We start from the raw sequence: 17,963 nt of genomic DNA on the forward strand, positions 1-17,963 counted from the left end.
ATATTCTAACATTTTGAATAGCTGAATTTCAGGAATAATTATTTAACAACACGATTAAAATAACGAAGATATTTTGTTATTAATTTATTAAACGCAAGGGTGCGTTTTGGAAATGCATGTGTTGATAAACGGGCGGTAGATGTCTCCCTGAAGCTTCTTTTCCGACGCATCAAGACAAGGAATTCTCAATCTGCGACGACTACCAGACGACGGTAGGCGATGAAATGCATCGTCCTGAAATCTGAAGCAAATTGCGTTCTTCTCGACTAAAATGGACAAAAATTGAATTCATCTTCCAACGCTAACTTTTCTGTTGTTGAAGAAAAGACGAAGGAAAACGGAACTTAACAGGAGCGTGTGTCGAACCACGCGGAAAGCATCATCACAACTCCCCAGTGCTCTCGAGAGAAACCCCAGGGCTTGCTCAATCGACTAGTCTCTGGCTAGACTTGCTTGCTCTTTGTGCCAGCGCCATTTTGATGTGCGCTGTCACCAAGTCATGGCTCTGCATGGTGTGTTTGCCAATGACCTCCAATTCGGCAAAGGCGTCGATTCTGATCAAGCTCAAGATGATGAAAGGTTTGAGTATATTCCTATCCTACCCTCCCTTCTCTGCCCTTCCTCTTGCTTTCCAAACATCCGATTCTTAGAACAAGGCCTCGATGGATTGTCGAAAAGAAACAAGATTTTCTCCTCGAATTATGGAATTAATTTTCTTGATTTCACTTGGTTGATCAGTTTCTTAATTGCTGGTTATCGAAACTTCGTTAGTTTGGATAGTTAGGACTCTTGTTAAGTTTGTTCTTTATCATCTCCGTCGTTGCCAGTCCATCTTTTTTTTTTTATTATTTTATTTTTCAACTCAAGCAATGAATGAAAATGCTTTACATTTAAGAGCATGTTCTACTAAGTAATTTGACAGGAAAATAATCGAAAGAATTTTATGTTTAACTCAGTCCGTTTCAGAATGAAAATCTCAATTTCGGTTGGTTTTCACGTATCACGCGATGGTCACGTGATCCATTATGCATGCCCTTCTTTTCACTATCACTCCTTACACTTAAAAATATTCCCTCGACTTGCGCCTGTGGAATGATAATGACATCCCGTTATCTCTTTTTCCTAAATTTTAACAACAGTTGGTTATTTCTCTAAAGTAATGTGAAGCTCTAATGGAAAGGAAAGAGATAAAATGATGGTCTTTATGCTACAATATGGAATGATGTGTACCAGGCCCAGAATGAAATTTAATTTTAGTTCATCTTCTTGTTAGGGATAACGTAGATGATGCAGATTTAGAGGAAGGCGAAATCGCTTCTGACGATGAAGAAGTCCCCCAAGAAGATAAAAAGAAAGAAGACAAAACGGAGGTTAAATCTACGGCGAATAAAGGCGATGTGGCCAAGGAAGATTTTAAAACGGTAACACTTAACCAAAGCGAGAGACAGGATTCTCTCAACTTTAAAACTACAGGAGCCAATGCCGAAAAAAGACGAGATAAACGGGCGCCATCTAACACCAACAGCAGCCGGACACGCAAACGAGCGGGAGAAGACGACGTGCCTAGTCACCGGGATTCCCATGTATGTTCCGTTTAGAATTCAACTTTATAACACAAACAACTAATCTATTTACATTTTTAATTAGCGCAAACGAAGACGAACACAGGAAGCAGATAACGAAGACGTTGATGATGGAGAATATGACAACGTGAATGCACGGGGGCATTCGCCGATCGAGCGGCTTCAGAGATATGGCGGAGGTGAATCAGCTGGAAGCGACTACGAGGATAACAATATGAGCTCAGTTCGTCGTCAGCGTGGGAATGATGCGAGATCCAGAAGAAACAGCCCGCCGAGACGAAGACCCGCCAGTGGTGGTGGTCGGGATCGTGGAGGTGATAGAAGGCGACCGGAACGGGATCGTTCCGAGAGAGATCGAAGAGCAGCAAAGAACAATCCTCCTCAATCCAACATGTCCTCCAATAAAATGAAAGAGGAATCCATCTGCGCATTTTATATGGAGGGGAAGTGCTCAAGAGGAAATGATTGCCCCTACTCTCACGCCGCCCTTCCACCCCGCAAAATGGAACTTTGTAAATTCTATTTGATGGATTGCTGTGCCAAAAAGGAAAAGTGTCTTTACCTTCACAAAGACTTTCCTTGCAAGTTTTTTCACACAGGTTAGTTAAATTTTTATACATTTTGTTCTATTGTCATAAGTAATTAACCAGTTTTATGTACAATTTTATTCAGGCAAAAAGTGTCGACACAGTGCGGAAGAGTGCAAATTTAGCCATGAGCCACTCTCGGAAACAATGCGGGCAATCTTAATCAAGCACATTGAAACAGCACCTCGAGAAATTCTCGGAGATTTTCCCAGACTCACTCGCGAAGAAACTATTCAGGTATGTACAAGTCTTACTTGAGGATTCATCGAGTGTTTTGTAATAACGTTATTTATCGACTTAATCAGGCCATCGACCACTTCTCACCACTACCCAATGGGCGTGAAAAACGGCCTCATGTTCCAGTTCTGTTCGACCAGGCTGGAAACCAATCAACCGGTGGGAATACCAACAAAACTGAAACCGTTCAAAAAGATGCCAGTAGGCATCACAACAATGCACAGCTAGCAGAAAGAAACGACGATTGCACCCGTCGAGTAGCTTTTTATCAGGATTCGACCGTGACAGAAGCAGAGCACGGTCGTGGAGAACAGCCGGAGGAGAACAGCCGAAGTATCTGGTTCGGTCAGTTGCGGCAAGAGAGGACGAACGAACGGAGTAATTCCCAAAATCCAGTTGATGAATTACCGAGAGAAAAGATCGAGGAGCAACACTATTCTCCACCAGCAGCAGCAACAGCAGTCAAGGAAGAAGAACGACAACAACCTGTTGATTATTTATCAAAGCTTCCAGCCAGACAGCGCCAACTCTACCGTCGCATACAACAGCAACAGCGGGAACCAGCTTCTACCCAAGAAGGATTAGATCCACGGAATGAGAAAAATTCCATGGACGACAAGTGGTATTCCAGCGACGAAGAAGAGACGAGCGAATCCATTACCGACCTTTTAAAAAGCATCCGACAAAAACCTGAAGTACACGACGACAAAGAAGGTTCAGCTCCTGCGCTTACCAATTTGAATTTAACTTCGCTGGAGAACATCAACGTGGCTGAAATCGCCAAAGCCCTGTCATCTTTGCAGCAAAATCAAACTTCATCAGGCGAGTATGGCGGTAGCTCTTCGGGTCCCGAATCCACCAGCAGGAGAGATCCTCGCACGCGTGACCCTCGTGTGCGAAGTAGCGCCCAAGTATCAACCTCCAGTGTAGGAATGGGTGACATTGACCTTCGGGTCTCTGCAACGTCTCGCCAAGACATTGATTTGAGATTAGACAACCGAATAACTGCGGATGTAGATCTACGAAGTGGCCTGGTGCCACCACTCGGAAATCTTGATGACATCGGATCCTCTGACGTTGATCTCAGGCGCCTCTCCTTACCTTTCAAGTCGGCACCAGTCCACAAGCCGGCTCCCGAGATAGAAGCCTCCATCACCACTCGACCTCCAATGGAATATCAAGTGTGGCTGGTTGATTACATCCCACTCGATTACAGTCTCATACGAGTGCAGGCCAATTGGGCTCATTTAGATCCACGCCAGCAAAAGGGAAGTGCTTTTGTCCGTGATTTTACAAGCACCGACCCTCCTGCAATACCGCTCGGCCCGGCTAGTCCTGATCCTGTTCCCGTTGCAGCTCCCATCCGACATTACGAGCCAGAACCATCAACTTACAGCCCCCTACGAGCGGCTCCAAATGATCCGCGGGCTCGGGATCCACGCCGTGTAGCTGCCCCACAGTCACATCAGACGTCGATGCTCCCAGATAAGCGAGGCATTTCTGGAGGTGTTGGATTACTAGGAGCTGCTCCACCGGGTATGCTTCCTTTACTTCCGAAAGGAAGTTCTCTAGATATTTCGCCGCAAGACACGTCTTACGCTAACTTCCGGAACGTCAACCCATCTTACGGCGATCGGAATGCTAGTGATGAATTGAATCAGCCATCACGACAGGTGGAAAACCGTCGGGATCCGCGCCAACGGGATCCACGCCAACAAAAGAACTCGCCAGCTATTGCCGACTCGTCGGAGAGATCGTACACCCCTCCTCCGAATGAGCGAGTCTTCCGTTAAGCTCTTATGATTTACATGTGGGTATCGAACTTGTGTATTTTGTTGAGTGAATTAGTTAAAACGGTCTTGACATTTGCTTAAGAATATTTGGCTGAACCATTTCTATACTTGGATTCTTCGGAACTGTACAGCGATATAATGTTCTACGCTTGATTGGATCACAATTCCACCGTGTCTCATTTGTTTGATATACACATAATCATTATCCGATCAACGATTATGGCATTGTTTTTTCAGTCCTCTGATGAAAAGCCATTATTTCATTTCATACTCGTTTTATCCGCTAAATTACCAGGATTTTTCCCGATTTAATATGTTCATTTTTGATGTTGATAACATGTATTGGATCCTGTAGACTTAGTTAAGCAATCTGTACAATCCGTGAGAAGGTAACCATACACTTTTATTACTACCTACTACTTTTATTACTACACCAGATTGCGTTTCTATCTTGCTTTCATTGATTTTGGATTACGTATGATTCTTGAGACTCCCAAGACGGACGTCCACGGTTTTGGTTTTTTGAATCGCGTTTCTTACTGTCACGTTGCCAGTTTTCTAGAAAGAAAATGTGTGATCGAAGAAACAAAAAATTGTTTGGCAACAGACATTTCCCGCCAAATTATTGGTTTGTTGTCAAAATGTTAGGCCAGGCCCAGGGGAATGTGAAAAACCAAAATATCGTAAAATTTTTGTGTATTTACCAATGGATCTAAATAATAACGAAAAATCTATTTTTCCTTAAAAATATTGTTATACGACTAATTAAAAAATACATATTACCTCATTTATTGTTTTCGAGAGTAGGCCTAGTTAGCAACACTGCATCTGAAGCACTCAGCCAGCCACTGACAGAAAAATAGAAAAGAGCGGCTGAGAGTTCAGACACGATTTAAGAGTTAGCAGCTAACACATACACAACGTTCAGTTAGTATATACTCGAAATCAGAATAGTGCTTTCAATATTTCAAATTCTAAAGCTAAATATAAGCCATTTGTGAGTTCTTAACTAGAAATTATAGTTGTCATAAAATGGAAGTTGATGGAGCAGATACAACATTGGTTGATTCCTCAAAAATTAGTGGAAGAAAGGATAATATGCCATGGTAATTGTTAGTTTTCACAGTAGTTAGACAAGTGAACTACAAGTAGTCTATCTTTGGTAATTGAAAATGATTATCAGTATAGATAACTTGACTTTCATTTTTCATTACAGATGTTTTCATGTTGAAATAGTTATACTTCATTCAAATTGTGTACATGTTTTATTCGTTACAATGTCTGTCTTATTGCGTTAAAGGGTTGAAAAATACCGCCCTACAACCTTTGGAGAAATTGTTGGAAATGAGGATGCTGTTGGAAGATTAGAGGTGTTTGCAAGAGAAGGAAATACTCCAAATATCATTATTGCTGTAAGTGAAGGTGTATTTAGTCATTTGAACTCTCAAGTCTACAAAATGTTTTTAAAACAATTTTTCAGGGTCCTCCTGGTGTAGGGAAAACCACTACAATCCTATGTTTAGCCCGCACTTTACTTGGTATTGAATTGTTTTATTTTTTGTCAGTGATATAACTCAGATTTAATTTTCATAATTATAACTGCTATAGGCCCAAATTACAAAGAGGCTGTCTTGGAACTGAATGCATCAAACGAAAGAGGAATTGATATTGTGAGAAACAAAATCAAAATGTTTGCACAGCAAAAAGTTACTTTGCCTAAAGGCAGACAAAAGATTGTCATTCTGGATGAAGCAGACAGGTACTAATCATATATTGCTGCTAATTGTATTAAATCATTAAAATTTGGTTTTATTTCATTAAAGCATGACTGAAGGCGCTCAACAGGCTCTCCGACGTAAAGTGAAATTTTATAATATTTTAGAATATTTACTTACATGTTTTCGTTCAAACGACAGGCACAATGGAGTTGTTTAGTAAAACAACACGATTTGCCTTGGCCTGCAACACGAGCGACAAAATTATTGAACCTATTCAGGTAGGCAATGACATCCATTTTTATATTTTTTGTCTCATTATCATTTTTATTCTCATTCTTTAGAGTCGTTGTGCCATGATTAGATACGGGAAGCTAACTGATGCTCAAATTCTTCAAAAAATGATAGAAGTTTGTAAATTAGAAAAAGTCAGTCATACTGATGACGGATTGGAAGCCATTGTTTTTACTGCGCAAGGAGATTTGCGACAAGTGTGTTAAATATTACATAATTAGAATCAGGTTTGTTAACAATTTTACTTTTAGGGCCTAAATAATCTGCAGTCAACTGTGCAAGGATTTGACCACGTAAACAGTGAAAATGTTTTCAAAGTAAGCTATTCATGATCAAGACATCTATACATATTCTTTAAATACTTTGTCATATTAACAGGTATGTGATGAACCTCATCCAATGCTCATTAAAGATATGATTGACCATTGCGTGAAGGGTAAAATTGATGAAGCGTATACGGTGTGTATATTACTAGTTACGATAAAATAAGGAATAATAATTTTGCAACTCGTTGTTTAATTTTTAAATGCAGATCATGTCTCATTTGTATGAACTGGGTTATGCGGCTGAAGATATCATATCAAGCGTGTTTCGAGTTTGCAGAAATCATACCATTCCAGAATACATTATGCTTGAATTTATTCAGGTACGTTGTTCAATATATGTTTCCTTTTTTACAGCTTTAGTTGTGAATTGAAAATATTTTGGTTTCTGAATTTTTCCATCAAAGGAAATTGGTTTGACCCACATGAAAATTGCCCAAGGATTGGGTTCTTTGTTGCAGATGTCAGGCCTTCTTGCGCGGCTATGCAAAAAAGTTATTGCTCCTGAAAAGCTATCATATTGATTTCCTTCATTCTCTTAATTGTCAATAAATGCTTACCGAAGACTGTAATCTTTTTAAACCTCCGTTTAAAGATGTGGAAGTTGCTTTAAAAAATACGTTTGAAATAGTTTGAAACATGTTAATAATGTTTATTTTGATTCTATTTTGCGTTTCACTTCAGTTTCCTTTTAGCAACTCAAGAAGAAACGCAGGTTTTGATAACATTTTTATTGAAACGAACCCAGAAAGATAATTTCAGAAAAATATCGGTTTGTTATGGGGTTTTCAATCCAAATAGTCTATAAAACTAAGCTAATAAGTCGAGATTTATGCAGATTTTACGTAAAAGCAGAACTGCTGTCAACCAAAAAGGAAAAATCTGTCATTTCAAAAATCTGTTATTTTCAAAATACTTCAAAAGAAACAAAATGATTTACTTTAATAAGTTCCGTATGTATGATTAGAATCTGAGTTGGAAATGAGCTGTTCATTTTCGCCGATGATGACATCATCGGAAGCGGAAGTGACTCCAACTTGCACGACTTTGGGTAGACCATCTTCTGATAATGAGAGCTGCGCATTGGAAGTTGCGGCTTTTGATTTAGAAATGGATGTTAACATATACAACAGCAATAGCAGTGCAACTGCCAAATTCAATAATCCGATAACCGTTATAGCCAGGGGAAAGTCATATGCATCAACTAATATACTGCCGACACATGGACCTAGAACCTCTCTTTCGAAATTAGAATAACTATATAGTAAAAACGCGTTTCCGCATAAGATTTGCTAATTTTTTAAACTTACCCTAATGAATACATGGAGGCCCATAATCCGGCAATTATGCTGTACGTACTTAACTCCGTGTCGCAACCTACTTGTCTGTACAAAGTGTATGTAAAGTGTAAATGCGTGTTAGTGTTTTGATAATTAAGTAAATTATAACATAAATTTTTTTACGTAGCGAATTGTAGCAACGCCTGATAAGTTGGTACATAAGCCAAGGCTACAAATACTCCAATCAGGACGAGGGATAAAATATTAAGCCATAACACGCTAAAAAGTAAAGAAATATCAAAGGTAATTAATAAAATTTGGGTTATACTAATGAGAATTTTACTTAGGAAGTCCCGGTAAAATAGGAGAAGGTCCAAGCAAAAGCAAACTGATTGCGGTGACTGATAACCCGATAGTCATCATTGAATTTCCATTGTCGTATTTACCAACTAACCAGCCCCAAAAAGGACTTGAAATAGCATAACTAATCGACGTCACAAGAAATAGAAAGCCGAGCTGCATTGGAGTCAACTCAAACTAAAAATTAAAAAATAAAATAAATTGCAGGAAGGATGGATCCAGATGATAAAATTGTAGCCTACCTGTTCCATGTGAATAATTAGAGTGGGTTCTAAAACGCTCCAAGCACTTGACGATACAGCAATTACTAGACAAATAATGAAAACAGCAGGAATTTTAAAAATAACAAAAACCTTGGTTCCAAGATTTCCCTTGTTATTGGTAGGATTTGTTGTAGGGAGAAAATAAAAACTGAATGGTAATGTCAGGAGCATTACTAAACCCATAATGTAAAAGGGAAGTTGAAAGCCTCCAAGAGTGAACAGAGCTCCTTGTGTAAAAAATATCAATACGCTGTTTAATACTTTCACGAAGCACGATTGATTTCACTATTTTACCGCCAATTAAACTAAACGATAAAATAAAGCAGAGGGAATATAAAACCATTATAAATGCTTTAAATAAAAACTAACATACGGTCCAATAGAAAATCCTAAACCAATAAACGTCTCTAAAATACCCTGAAAAAGATTCAAATATTGAATTAGTTCGCCGCTGAACATAAAATGTGCGTGCAATACTTACCATTATCACGCAGATTTTATCTGGAAATAAGTTGGCAACGTAAGTAGCTCCGGCTGTGGAGAACGCGGACGCTCCAACAGCTCCTAACCCTCTTACAATAAAACACAGGATTGTAAATTGGGTATCATCCTGAATATGCTGAAGGGTTCCAAATAACAGGTTGCAGCTCCCACATAGGAAAACACCTGTTGTTTTAAATTGAATTATCGCTTATTTTCTTTTATGAGCGAAGAATGTTAAGCGCAAAACGAGCTTACCTGACGTAAACATAAACTTTGGTCCTATTGATGGTGTGATATGGCCAATAAAAGGCGATGTACAAAACACTACTGCTGGATGAATACTGAAAATGAGCCCTTGAAAAATACACATTTGCATTTGCACATTAATCACAGCTTTTAAAAATCAATACCATATGTGCTTGTAGAGATATTGTGCAAAACCGCCATCTAAATCGATTTAAATGAGCCGATATGGAAGATGTTTAAAACATTAATAGAAAGGTACCTTCCGGAAAAATGGTGAAAGTATCGAAATCGCACAAAAACAAAAAAAATACACAACGCATATGAGAGAAAGAGTCCATTTCTGATTTTTCTCCAACAACTGAAAAATGGCCTTATTTCTAAATTCAGCAAGAACTAGCAATTTGTTCCTCATCTGTAGAATCTCTTCATCTGAGTGTTTCAATTTCTCATCTGTGAGATTGGATACTGATTTGGACCTGACTGCTGATGGAGCCAATGTAGATTTGCCATGGTAAGCAATATGATTCGGCGTTTCAGTTCCACTACAAACAATAACTTTTAAAGCAGGTAGACCTGCTGCTGGTGAGACAACAATTGTATCACTCATTGTTGTCCAAGGAATGGGACTAGTCCTACAGAGGTTATTTTCCGAAATATCTAAAACTGGTTCATTAAAGAAGTTATTCAATGTCGATGTGGTTGTAGGGAGACTTTCAGCAATCGAATTTGAAGATACAAATTCATTTGAAGACTCCATTTTACTGATAATAGTGAACTCGACTTTCTAGATGTTGAAAATACGCTACACAAACGTCTAGTGTAATACTGTAATGACATCTAGCAACTTTCGATATTTTTGATTTTTCAAAACAAATATCCACCCCTTACATTTTTCTTCGGGGACATCTATTAGACGACGACTGTACTTTCTAATTTTCTATCAAAATGTACAAACAAATACTGCACGTCATTCGAGAAACGATTGATGACTTAGCATTTATCCGTTTTTTTTTTTTTTTTTTTTTTTTTAAATTCTATCCACTGATCAGTTTTGTTGAATTTTTCCGTGAAAAAGCCCGCCCGAAAAACTTATACAGTGAGATAGGAAACAGTTTGGTCATTTGTCCTATTAGCTGTCCATTCTGGAAGGAAGTGGGATTCGGAACCCTAAAATTCTTCTCGGAAAACTATAGCTGCTTCCGATACATAACATTAGTTAAAAAAGCAGTGAAACAAAAATGGTATAGAATTCCGATTGGCAAAACGATAGAATCCGAAATATGGTGCACTTAACTTGGCTGACATATTCAACAACATTTGTAGAAGAATGTTTGGTGTATTTTTCTGAACTCTTCATAGGTATGTTTAAAAAAAATTTAAATACAAGTAATTTTTTTAATTGATTAAGGAAAGCATTATTTATCTGTGTCGGAGCGGCGCTAGACGCGCTACCAACGGTAGGTTTGATAAGCTCTCCCGGAAAAAAAAATCCAAGGACAAAGCACAAAAATACAAAATAGCGTTACAGCAAAACTTGTAGCCTGTTGACTGCTTAAAAGTATTTTATATAGCGCCAATTAAAATTTAAAAACGAAAACAGAAATGTTTCAAATTTAAACGCATCGACCGGAAAGAATATTCACACGCACATGCATTTTTCAATTGTAGTTCGTCAAATATCGATGCGCATTCACTGGAATGAAAGTCAATTCGCGTGGGAGTTTATCTAGAGTTTATGTTCTGTGATCGCCTGACGACATGCCGGACGATGACTCGACGATAAAAAAAAATAGTGACGACGACTAATAACGAGAAGTCGAGAACGATATTTTGCTGTGCTATGCAATATTGTCAACTTTGGCAACGTTGTTTTTAAAATATACGCCCCATTTTTTGCGTCGATATCACGTATTTTCCATTTCAGAAAATTTCACTCTTCATTTCTTTGTTGGGTGCAACATACAGTTAATATTCATTTCGTACTGGTCAGGCAGAAAAAATGGCAGTAAAAAAAATCCTAGCCATGCTGTGTGTGTGTATTTGTACAGGTTCGTTTCATTATATTTGCTATTTAATTCTATGCACGTCTTTGACGTCTAATCCGTTTCGTATAAAATTGTTAATGCGTTTTTGCTGTTAAGTTAGATTGGATGGTCATTATTATAAATGAATATTCATCCATTTCTGTAGAAATTTGATGGATAATATGAATGCAAAGAACTGTAGGGTACCACACATTTCCCTTCTCCTGTCAATTAAAAGTACTTACTGTATTGCAGGAAATGCCTTGGATGTCATGGCTTCAAACTTCTCAGATTACTCAGAACAGTCTAATGCTACTACTACGAGTACGATTAAACCATCCACTTCTACTACGACATTGCCAACTCCAGAGATGTCCACAACTGAAATGTCTAGTACTGAGATGTCCACTACTCCTTCCACCACTCCTTTCATCCCTACTACTACTACTTCTCCCACCACTTTCATTCCTGTTTCTCCGACCTATCCGCCCACACCAAAACCAAATCCTCCCAATCCTGCTATGAATTGGGTTGTGGTGGATGAACAAACCAATGTGACATGCATAGTGGTCAAACTTGCTGCCTCATTTGTTATTCCATATCTGAAAGTCAATAACCAAGTAACAACATAATCTGAATCTAAATGTTAGTCACTCCTAATGTTTTACTCTTTTTTTTATAGATGGAAAATGTTACACTTGCTCTGCCTAGCAATGCAACTTCCAGTGGTACTTGCAACCTAGATGATTTGGAACATGGTCAAGAGATATCTCTTCAGTGGTATGCTGACAAAAGTGGTTCTCCCAACACACTTACTTTTACATTTCACAGAAATGTGTCTAGGTAAAATGTTAAAGAAAGTAAATTTTTAAATAATATAAGTCATGATTAATTTAATAGTGGAACTGAGGCTACTGGAAAAGAATCAGTCTATCTTTCAGAAATCAATCTATCAGTTTATCTTGATTCTGAGAATTTTGTAAATGCATCAAGAGGTATTCTGTTGTAATGTTTAGTAAAACAATAACTCAAATTTTGTGTCTCCTAGTTGGAAACTTTTCACATGGCAAACTTAAGAATAGTTTGCATTCAGTTCCCGTCAACAACTCCTATAGATGCAACTCTGAAGAAACTTTTGAACTGAACTTGATTGAGGAAATCGCAGAAGTAGCCATTATTCATTTTGCCCATATGCAAACAGAGGCTTTCAGAACACAGAATGATGATAAGTTCCATTCTGGTAAGATAGTACTAATTTGAAATTTATGAAAGTATGTAACCTTGTTTTTTTTGTTTTTTTTTTTCAGCTGTAGATTGTGCTGCTGACAAAGTCATTACTTCTGATATTGTTCCTATTGCTGTTGGGTGTGCCTTAGCTGCTCTTGTGGTTGTTGTTCTTGTTGCATACTTGATTGGAAGGAGGCGTGCTCGTCAACGCGGTTATCAAAGTGTTTGAGAAATGTGATGTAATCGGTATATCAACATGCTAATTTGCTATGGTTACTGTAGTTTCTTTGGGTTTTTCTTTGGAAAGTTTTGAATTGTGTAGTTGATTTGGAAAATAACAATGTCGCGTATTTTATATTTGCTAATGTAGCCATAGCTTCAAATTTTTTAAATTGTTCCATAATGTCTGCCTGTCTGGCAAGTTTGTGGCGAATCGATGACGTTAATAGATAAGTGAGTTCAGTTTGCCGTCATAGTTTTATTATCAATCTATAACTTAAGGGGAAACAAATTTTATTGTTTTTAACATCAAGAAATTAGGGGGGGGTGGGCAAATTGCAAAGGCATAAGTTTAGTATACAGCATTGTAATCCTTCCACTTCAGTTGCAAACTTCACTTAATGCGACGTAAAAGTCTGGACTTCGCGAGTAAATTGAGGATTACTATGCCGTTAAGTTGCAAACTGTCAATATTACCTAACCTTGTTAAATTGTGGATATTTACGAGTTTAATCAACAGCGAATATTCGATACTTATTATTGACACCCCACCCCCCTTCATCAAAACGTCAGTTAACGTAATGTCATTAAATATTAGTATGGATTCTGTAAAGGTTATTTAGCATACGGGAATAAGCTTTTTTTTCTCTCAATAGACGGTTTTTAGATTTATTTGAATCACGCGCTTTGAGGTTTCTCGTGTAACTCACTAGGTGGCTTAATGATTTACTCGCAAAATAGTGTACGCTGGACTTCATGGTTGTGGTCGCGTCGTGGCGCCTTGCATCGCCAGGTTCCCTCCGGGCGTTTGGGAGGAGAGCCAGAGACAGACGGAGGCTTTCTACGACTGCTGCAGATAATTGGCGACCTCACCAAGGTTTCACGTGTCATTTATAAATTGTACTTACCTGATTGGTGAGTTCAAATTAAATTATTAATTACACGGCATGTCGATACCGAAAAAATCGCAATCTGGTCTCTGTGATGACACGCCAGTACGTTCACTAACACGCGTTATTTTATTTGTTACATTTGTGATTTTTCACCCACCCAGTCGAATTTTAGCTGCGCAACGATAAAGAAAGTCTAAAACTTAAATCCCAAACAACTTATCTTTTATCCTGTCTATTGGTTTGTGATTTTTCTTTCTGCATAAAAAGTCTTCCGGAACAGGAGGATTAATAAAGATAAGAAGGCGTGCGTATTTTGTTAATCATAGAGATTCAGAGATTCTATAGACTTCTTGTCAGTCGATCTCGGATCTGGAACGGGTTTTTCTTTATTCGAGATTCTAAAACAATTTTATTTTTAAATCAGTCGTTAAGCCCAGCCGGTTATAATTCTGAACAGTAAACATTTTATATTCACAGTTCACACTACACAGCGCTTCACAGTCGAACTTGCCGCTTTGGCTGATTGGATGCCAGATGAGGACGTTTTTAATTGCAAAATTGCAAATGGCAATGTTGCGCCTTGCGCGTTACTTTCAAGATGGCTGCTGACAGTCTGACAGGTGACATTGACAGCCTCGGCGACGAAGTCAACTCAACCTACTCAATTTAATTTCCCTGACATTATTCGTCATAAAAATGGTAACTACTGCTTGTATTCATTTAAGGCTATTAAATGTGAATTCTGTGTGTGGTGCATTTACAGATAAAATAGCCTACAATTTATACCTGGCAATTCCATCGGATCATGTGGCCTGAAACTGCTGTTTCCCAAAATGTCGTCTCTAGCTGCACGTACCGGCTGTGCGTTTTGGTCACATCTAGAAATACTTCACAACAGTATAAGTGATCATGTTGATGTAACCCTAAGGTTACTCCTTTAGTGATTTGATGACCTTGATTCTGATAATAATTGAGTCTTAATTTTTCTATTAACAGCATTGTGAAGTCTGAGCTTCTTTATTGCAGTCCAATGTGCTGTGCAGTGCGATTTGTTGCAGCCAGCTTTTGAAAGGTGTTCCTCTTGCAGGCTTGCTACCTGTACCATTTGTAGCTTTCGTCACATGCAGAAACACTTCTGAAAAATTTAAAGTAATTAAATCGATCAACTTTTTTTACAGTACAGCTACACATTAAATTTATTTGATGACTAGCTCTTCACTTTATACCTGTTTACTTTTCAGTTAAAACTGTTTTAAAACCTTGTCAACTGTTGATTCCTTTGGAATGTTTGTAAAAGTAATTCTTAGAGATTGCCTGGTTTAACTATGCTTTTGTTATTTTGTTATGTTACACATCACTTTTTTTTTCTGATAGTAAATGAGTTTTTTTTTCTCAAGTAGGATTATTAGCCTCTTTAGGTCTGAGCCTCTTTCTTGCAGCCCAATGTGTACATGAATTTTGTGCAGCCAGCTAGTGAATTGTGTGGTGAGCTGTTGCTTGCAGACTGTGGTGCTGGTGTCGTTCGTTCATTTAACTATGGACCGTTCAGTCGTTCGTTCATTTAACTATGGACCGTTCAGTCGTTCGTTTATGGTAAGAAATATGTCACTTGTCGTAGTCGTGTAAAATTGTGTCCACCAGGTGTTTAATAAATTATTTCATAAAAATATAACTGCTTACCTAGTATTTTATGTACATTTCTGTAAGAGATAATAAATTGTAAAATAAAAGATTATATATGGTTTATTTATTAAACAGACCGTCCGTTACAAACTGCTGCCAGTCAAGCAGGGGGAGACACTGCCCGACTGACTCGACCAGGGAGATTACCCGGCCATGGTTAAGAGAAACCGGAAAAAGAGCGAAGAGAGCTGAGGAGCAGTTATTATGAGAGCAGTGTATCATAGTAGGCTTCCGGCTTAGACTCATGACCCTCCAACAGATTTCATCGAATCATGCGCCTTGCAAGTCCCCGTTCGACCAAACATCTCCCTTCCTCCTGGTTGTCGCAGCGAGTGAGTGACCACCGGCGGGCGTTGGTTAGTGGTTATTTAGGGAAACGGGGCCACTGAAGAAGGGAGCCCAGATATGCACTTTTAATTTATTTACATTTATATGTATAATTTATCGATCTTGAATTTCAGCGCGGCCGACCACTCGTCATTTTCCGCCAATTGATAAAGTCTATCGAACAGGTGCGAGGATAAACCTGAAAAGAGAATTAAGAGATTAATTAAAAATAAATTAATAAGATCAGGGGAAGATACCGGGAACAAATCTGCCATGGTTATTGGAGGAATGAGATCCTTGAAGTATTTTCTCCTCACTCTCTCTTCAAAAGTTAACCTGAAATAAAAATACATAAAGAATAAGAAACTAATCTCTTGAGCAGTGTCAAAAATTTGAATCCAGAACAGACCTAAACGGAAGGGAAACAAATTTAAAGGAGTATGCCAATTTTGAACAGCAAAAATTCCTTGAATAAACTAAAACCATGGTCTATTAATTTATTTATAGACTGTTTATAGTTAATAGACCATGCTAAAACCCTCCCATCCTGGTTATCACAGTGGAAGCATGACTAACAGCTGGATTGTTATGAGTCGATGGTAAAGGGCAACACAAAATAAGGACGAAGCACAGGTATCACATTAATTTATCAAATCATATTACCAAACTATAGTGTTGCACCAAGTGTTCTCTTCCGTTCATGGCAAAATCAGAATCATCCGATGTCGTCTTGTTGATGTTGGCCAATGAGCAATACTAAGAGAATACAAATACTTTATCCATTAATGCTTAATTTTCTATGCAAAAATGTCACACAACTTATAATTTAGACAATTTCAGGCTGTTCAGTGTTAAGTCCAGAAATGATAAAGATTCTCGACCCTCCCAACATCGTTTCGATTTCCATCTTGTTAGACTAAAGTTTTCTTTTCTCTCCTTCCTCCTTATTACGAGTTTTGGTTGAACTCTATATCGACTGGAGTTTTCTTTAATAGCTTCCCCTTAAATAAAGTCGAACGATGATTTGAATTATTTCTGTCCAGGTCCAGAACAAAATGACGTGGAACATGCTGTCTGCTGTCAATGGCTGAAACTTATTCGCCATGAGCCATCAAATAAAAATATTAACGTTAAAATATTGTCATCAATTAGATGGACAAATCGGATCGTCTATTAGCAACACGAATGAAGTTTAGGTTTTTTTACCCGGAAGTTTTCTTCATCTTGCGGGGTGTCGTGGTCGACCTGCAGGTTTTGTCAACTTTTCCTTTTTTTCCACGCTGATCGACGATCGATTAGAAATTGTGATTTGTTAGGTGATGTCGGTAGTCACTGGATTTTCTTCCGATTACTACTAGGACGGTGGCATCAGGAGTAGGCAGATGCTATCAGGATTAGGTCCATGCCTTGTTCGACACGAAATCTTTTCCCTTCCGACACCTCTCTCACCAATTCGTCTGCTTGTTTTCGATTTTAGTATCTTGTCAGTTGCCATCCACCAGTTTGCTGGGAGCATAGCCTAAGTTCCGTTTTACACGTCCGCACATCCTTCCACAATTCAATTCTTCAGTCCAGTCTAAATAAAAGAATAACAGAATGTTAGAAAGGAAATTATGGATATTTGTGGCGGAAAAATCCTAAAATTCTACATTTTAAAAAATCCCCTAAACAACCAAGGATCGGATACGAACGAAAAGACCCAAGGGTATCACCATATTTATGCTAAATATTCATAACACATTTACACACTAAAAAGAACCTGATTCATAAATTTGTCACTACTTAAGGGGATTACCCTAATGGGAAAGATTCACCCTGTTTTACTAGTTGATGAATGCCGTGCGGTTAAAGGTGATGCTGCAGTTAGTACTACACTATTCCAATATCGCTGCGCTGGAGGTTTTCAAACGGTAGCAACTAAAGGGCAAAGAGTTAGCTAACAAAGAACCATCGTTGACCTTGTTGTCCTTTTCGTTTTTCATGGAAGGAAATCTGACGTTTCTTTTGTAGTCTGATTCACAAAATCTATATTAAAATAAATTAAAATAATTATGACTGCTGTCAACATGATAATTCTCTAAATTCTATGTAACTACGTTGTACTCGAGCGTTGACTACTTCTGTAATATACCGGTATCAAATCCTGGATGAAATGTTTTAATAATTACGACGAAAATTTAACAAAAGGGAGAGATATATAACATAAATAAAAACAATGCAATTCGGTAGCGTACCTTTACCAACACTAAAACTGGCCGTGGAAGCACCAGACTTTCTACAGCGGCCATGGAACCATTGTTATTTGTGCTCATGCCGTTGGCTACATTGGCTTCGGTTGGGCCAATACGCCAACTGTCTGACGCTTAAGTCGGAAATGCGAATTATGCGGCTTATAGGCGCTCCCTAATAATACGAAGAGTAGAAAA

General features: G+C 38.3%; 4 protein-coding genes and 3 long non-coding RNA genes across 11 annotated transcripts in view; 4 read left to right on the forward strand and 3 right to left on the reverse strand.

The window, feature by feature from the left end:
- Positions 1-17,963, reverse strand: part of LOC124329250 — a 409,843-nt gene that overhangs the window by 216,238 nt on the left and 175,642 nt on the right. The window lies entirely within an intron of this gene.
- Positions 182-4,616, forward strand: LOC124329016 (zinc finger CCCH domain-containing protein 4-like). Its single transcript, XM_046787924.1, has 5 exons — positions 182-579; positions 1,274-1,583; positions 1,648-2,182; positions 2,256-2,407; positions 2,476-4,616. Exons 1-5 carry the CDS (start codon positions 500-502, stop codon positions 4,198-4,200), a joined length of 2,802 nt encoding a protein of 933 aa, XP_046643880.1. The 5' UTR covers positions 182-499; the 3' UTR covers positions 4,201-4,616.
- LOC124329158 (replication factor C subunit 2-like) lies at positions 4,878-7,098 on the forward strand. Its single transcript, XM_046788196.1, has 11 exons — positions 4,878-5,306; positions 5,501-5,612; positions 5,681-5,738; positions 5,809-5,959; positions 6,024-6,055; positions 6,117-6,196; positions 6,260-6,406; positions 6,461-6,526; positions 6,588-6,668; positions 6,742-6,855; positions 6,940-7,098. The coding sequence occupies exons 1-11, from the start codon at positions 5,233-5,235 to the stop codon at positions 7,054-7,056; spliced, it is 1,032 nt and encodes a 343-aa protein (XP_046644152.1). The 5' UTR covers positions 4,878-5,232; the 3' UTR covers positions 7,057-7,098.
- On the reverse strand, positions 7,175-10,104 carry LOC124329067 (MFS-type transporter SLC18B1-like). Of its 4 annotated transcripts, none has more exons than XM_046788029.1 (12): positions 9,424-10,102; positions 9,329-9,365; positions 9,174-9,272; positions 8,917-9,101; positions 8,809-8,852; positions 8,730-8,740; positions 8,415-8,662; positions 8,156-8,349; positions 7,996-8,091; positions 7,843-7,917; positions 7,473-7,771; positions 7,175-7,389 (listed from the first exon to the last, which is right to left on the reverse strand). In XM_046788029.1, exons 1-11 carry the CDS (start codon positions 9,919-9,921, stop codon positions 7,474-7,476), a joined length of 1,785 nt encoding a protein of 594 aa, XP_046643985.1. In that variant the 5' UTR covers positions 9,922-10,102; the 3' UTR covers positions 7,175-7,389; position 7,473. The 4 variants fall into 4 exon arrangements, with proteins under 4 accessions (XP_046643985.1, XP_046643984.1, XP_046643983.1 ...); XM_046788028.1 differs by having other exon boundaries at positions 7,175-7,392; XM_046788027.1 differs by having other exon boundaries at positions 7,175-7,414; positions 9,424-10,101.
- On the forward strand, positions 11,051-12,881 carry LOC124329163 (lysosome-associated membrane glycoprotein 1-like). Its single transcript, XM_046788203.1, has 6 exons — positions 11,051-11,212; positions 11,444-11,808; positions 11,871-12,031; positions 12,089-12,183; positions 12,237-12,428; positions 12,496-12,881. The coding sequence occupies exons 1-6, from the start codon at positions 11,164-11,166 to the stop codon at positions 12,642-12,644; spliced, it is 1,011 nt and encodes a 336-aa protein (XP_046644159.1). The 5' UTR covers positions 11,051-11,163; the 3' UTR covers positions 12,645-12,881.
- On the forward strand, positions 13,956-15,109 carry LOC124329252. 2 transcript variants are annotated; one of them, XR_006916668.1, is made up of 4 exons: positions 13,956-14,226; positions 14,291-14,455; positions 14,524-14,676; positions 14,925-15,109. It is a non-coding gene; the product is annotated as an uncharacterized LOC124329252 (long non-coding RNA). The 2 variants fall into 2 exon arrangements; XR_006916669.1 differs by having other exon boundaries at positions 13,958-14,226; positions 14,928-15,109.
- On the reverse strand, positions 15,262-17,939 carry LOC124329279. Its single transcript, XR_006916726.1, has 7 exons — positions 17,772-17,939; positions 17,634-17,680; positions 17,352-17,562; positions 16,744-17,113; positions 16,201-16,293; positions 15,795-15,873; positions 15,262-15,736 (listed from the first exon to the last, which is right to left on the reverse strand). It is a non-coding gene; the product is annotated as an uncharacterized LOC124329279 (long non-coding RNA).

Source organism: Daphnia pulicaria, chromosome 3, assembly GCF_021234035.1.
Source record: "Daphnia pulicaria isolate SC F1-1A chromosome 3, SC_F0-13Bv2, whole genome shotgun sequence".
In the NCBI taxonomy this organism is placed as follows: Eukaryota; Metazoa; Arthropoda; class Branchiopoda; order Diplostraca; family Daphniidae; genus Daphnia; species Daphnia pulicaria.

Coding starts and splice junctions, on each gene's coding strand:
- LOC124329016 (XM_046787924.1), top strand. CDS start 500: ATGGCTCTGCATGGTGTGTTTGCCAATGACCTCCAATTCGGCAAAGGC. Junction 1,584..1,647: donor CTAGTCACCGGGATTCCCAT/GTATGTTCCGTT, acceptor ATTTTTAATTAG/CGCAAACGAAGACGAACACA. Junction 2,408..2,475: donor CTCGCGAAGAAACTATTCAG/GTATGTACAAGT, acceptor CGACTTAATCAG/GCCATCGACCACTTCTCACC.
- LOC124329158 (XM_046788196.1), top strand. CDS start 5,233: ATGGAAGTTGATGGAGCAGATACAACATTGGTTGATTCCTCAAAAATT. Junction 6,407..6,460: donor CGCAAGGAGATTTGCGACAA/GTGTGTTAAATA, acceptor TTTTACTTTTAG/GGCCTAAATAATCTGCAGTC. Junction 6,669..6,741: donor AAATTGATGAAGCGTATACG/GTGTGTATATTA, acceptor TTTTAAATGCAG/ATCATGTCTCATTTGTATGA.
- LOC124329067 (XM_046788029.1), bottom strand. CDS start 9,921: ATGGAGTCTTCAAATGAATTTGTATCTTCAAATTCGATTGCTGAAAGT. Junction 9,102..9,173: donor AAAGTTTATGTTTACGTCAG/GTAAGCTCGTTT, acceptor TTAAAACAACAG/GTGTTTTCCTATGTGGGAGC. Junction 8,092..8,155: donor ATTTTACCGGGACTTCCTAA/GTAAAATTCTCA, acceptor TTTACTTTTTAG/CGTGTTATGGCTTAATATTT.
- LOC124329163 (XM_046788203.1), top strand. CDS start 11,164: ATGGCAGTAAAAAAAATCCTAGCCATGCTGTGTGTGTGTATTTGTACA. Junction 12,032..12,088: donor TTTCACAGAAATGTGTCTAG/GTAAAATGTTAA, acceptor TTAATTTAATAG/TGGAACTGAGGCTACTGGAA. Junction 12,429..12,495: donor TGATGATAAGTTCCATTCTG/GTAAGATAGTAC, acceptor TTTTTTTTTCAG/CTGTAGATTGTGCTGCTGAC.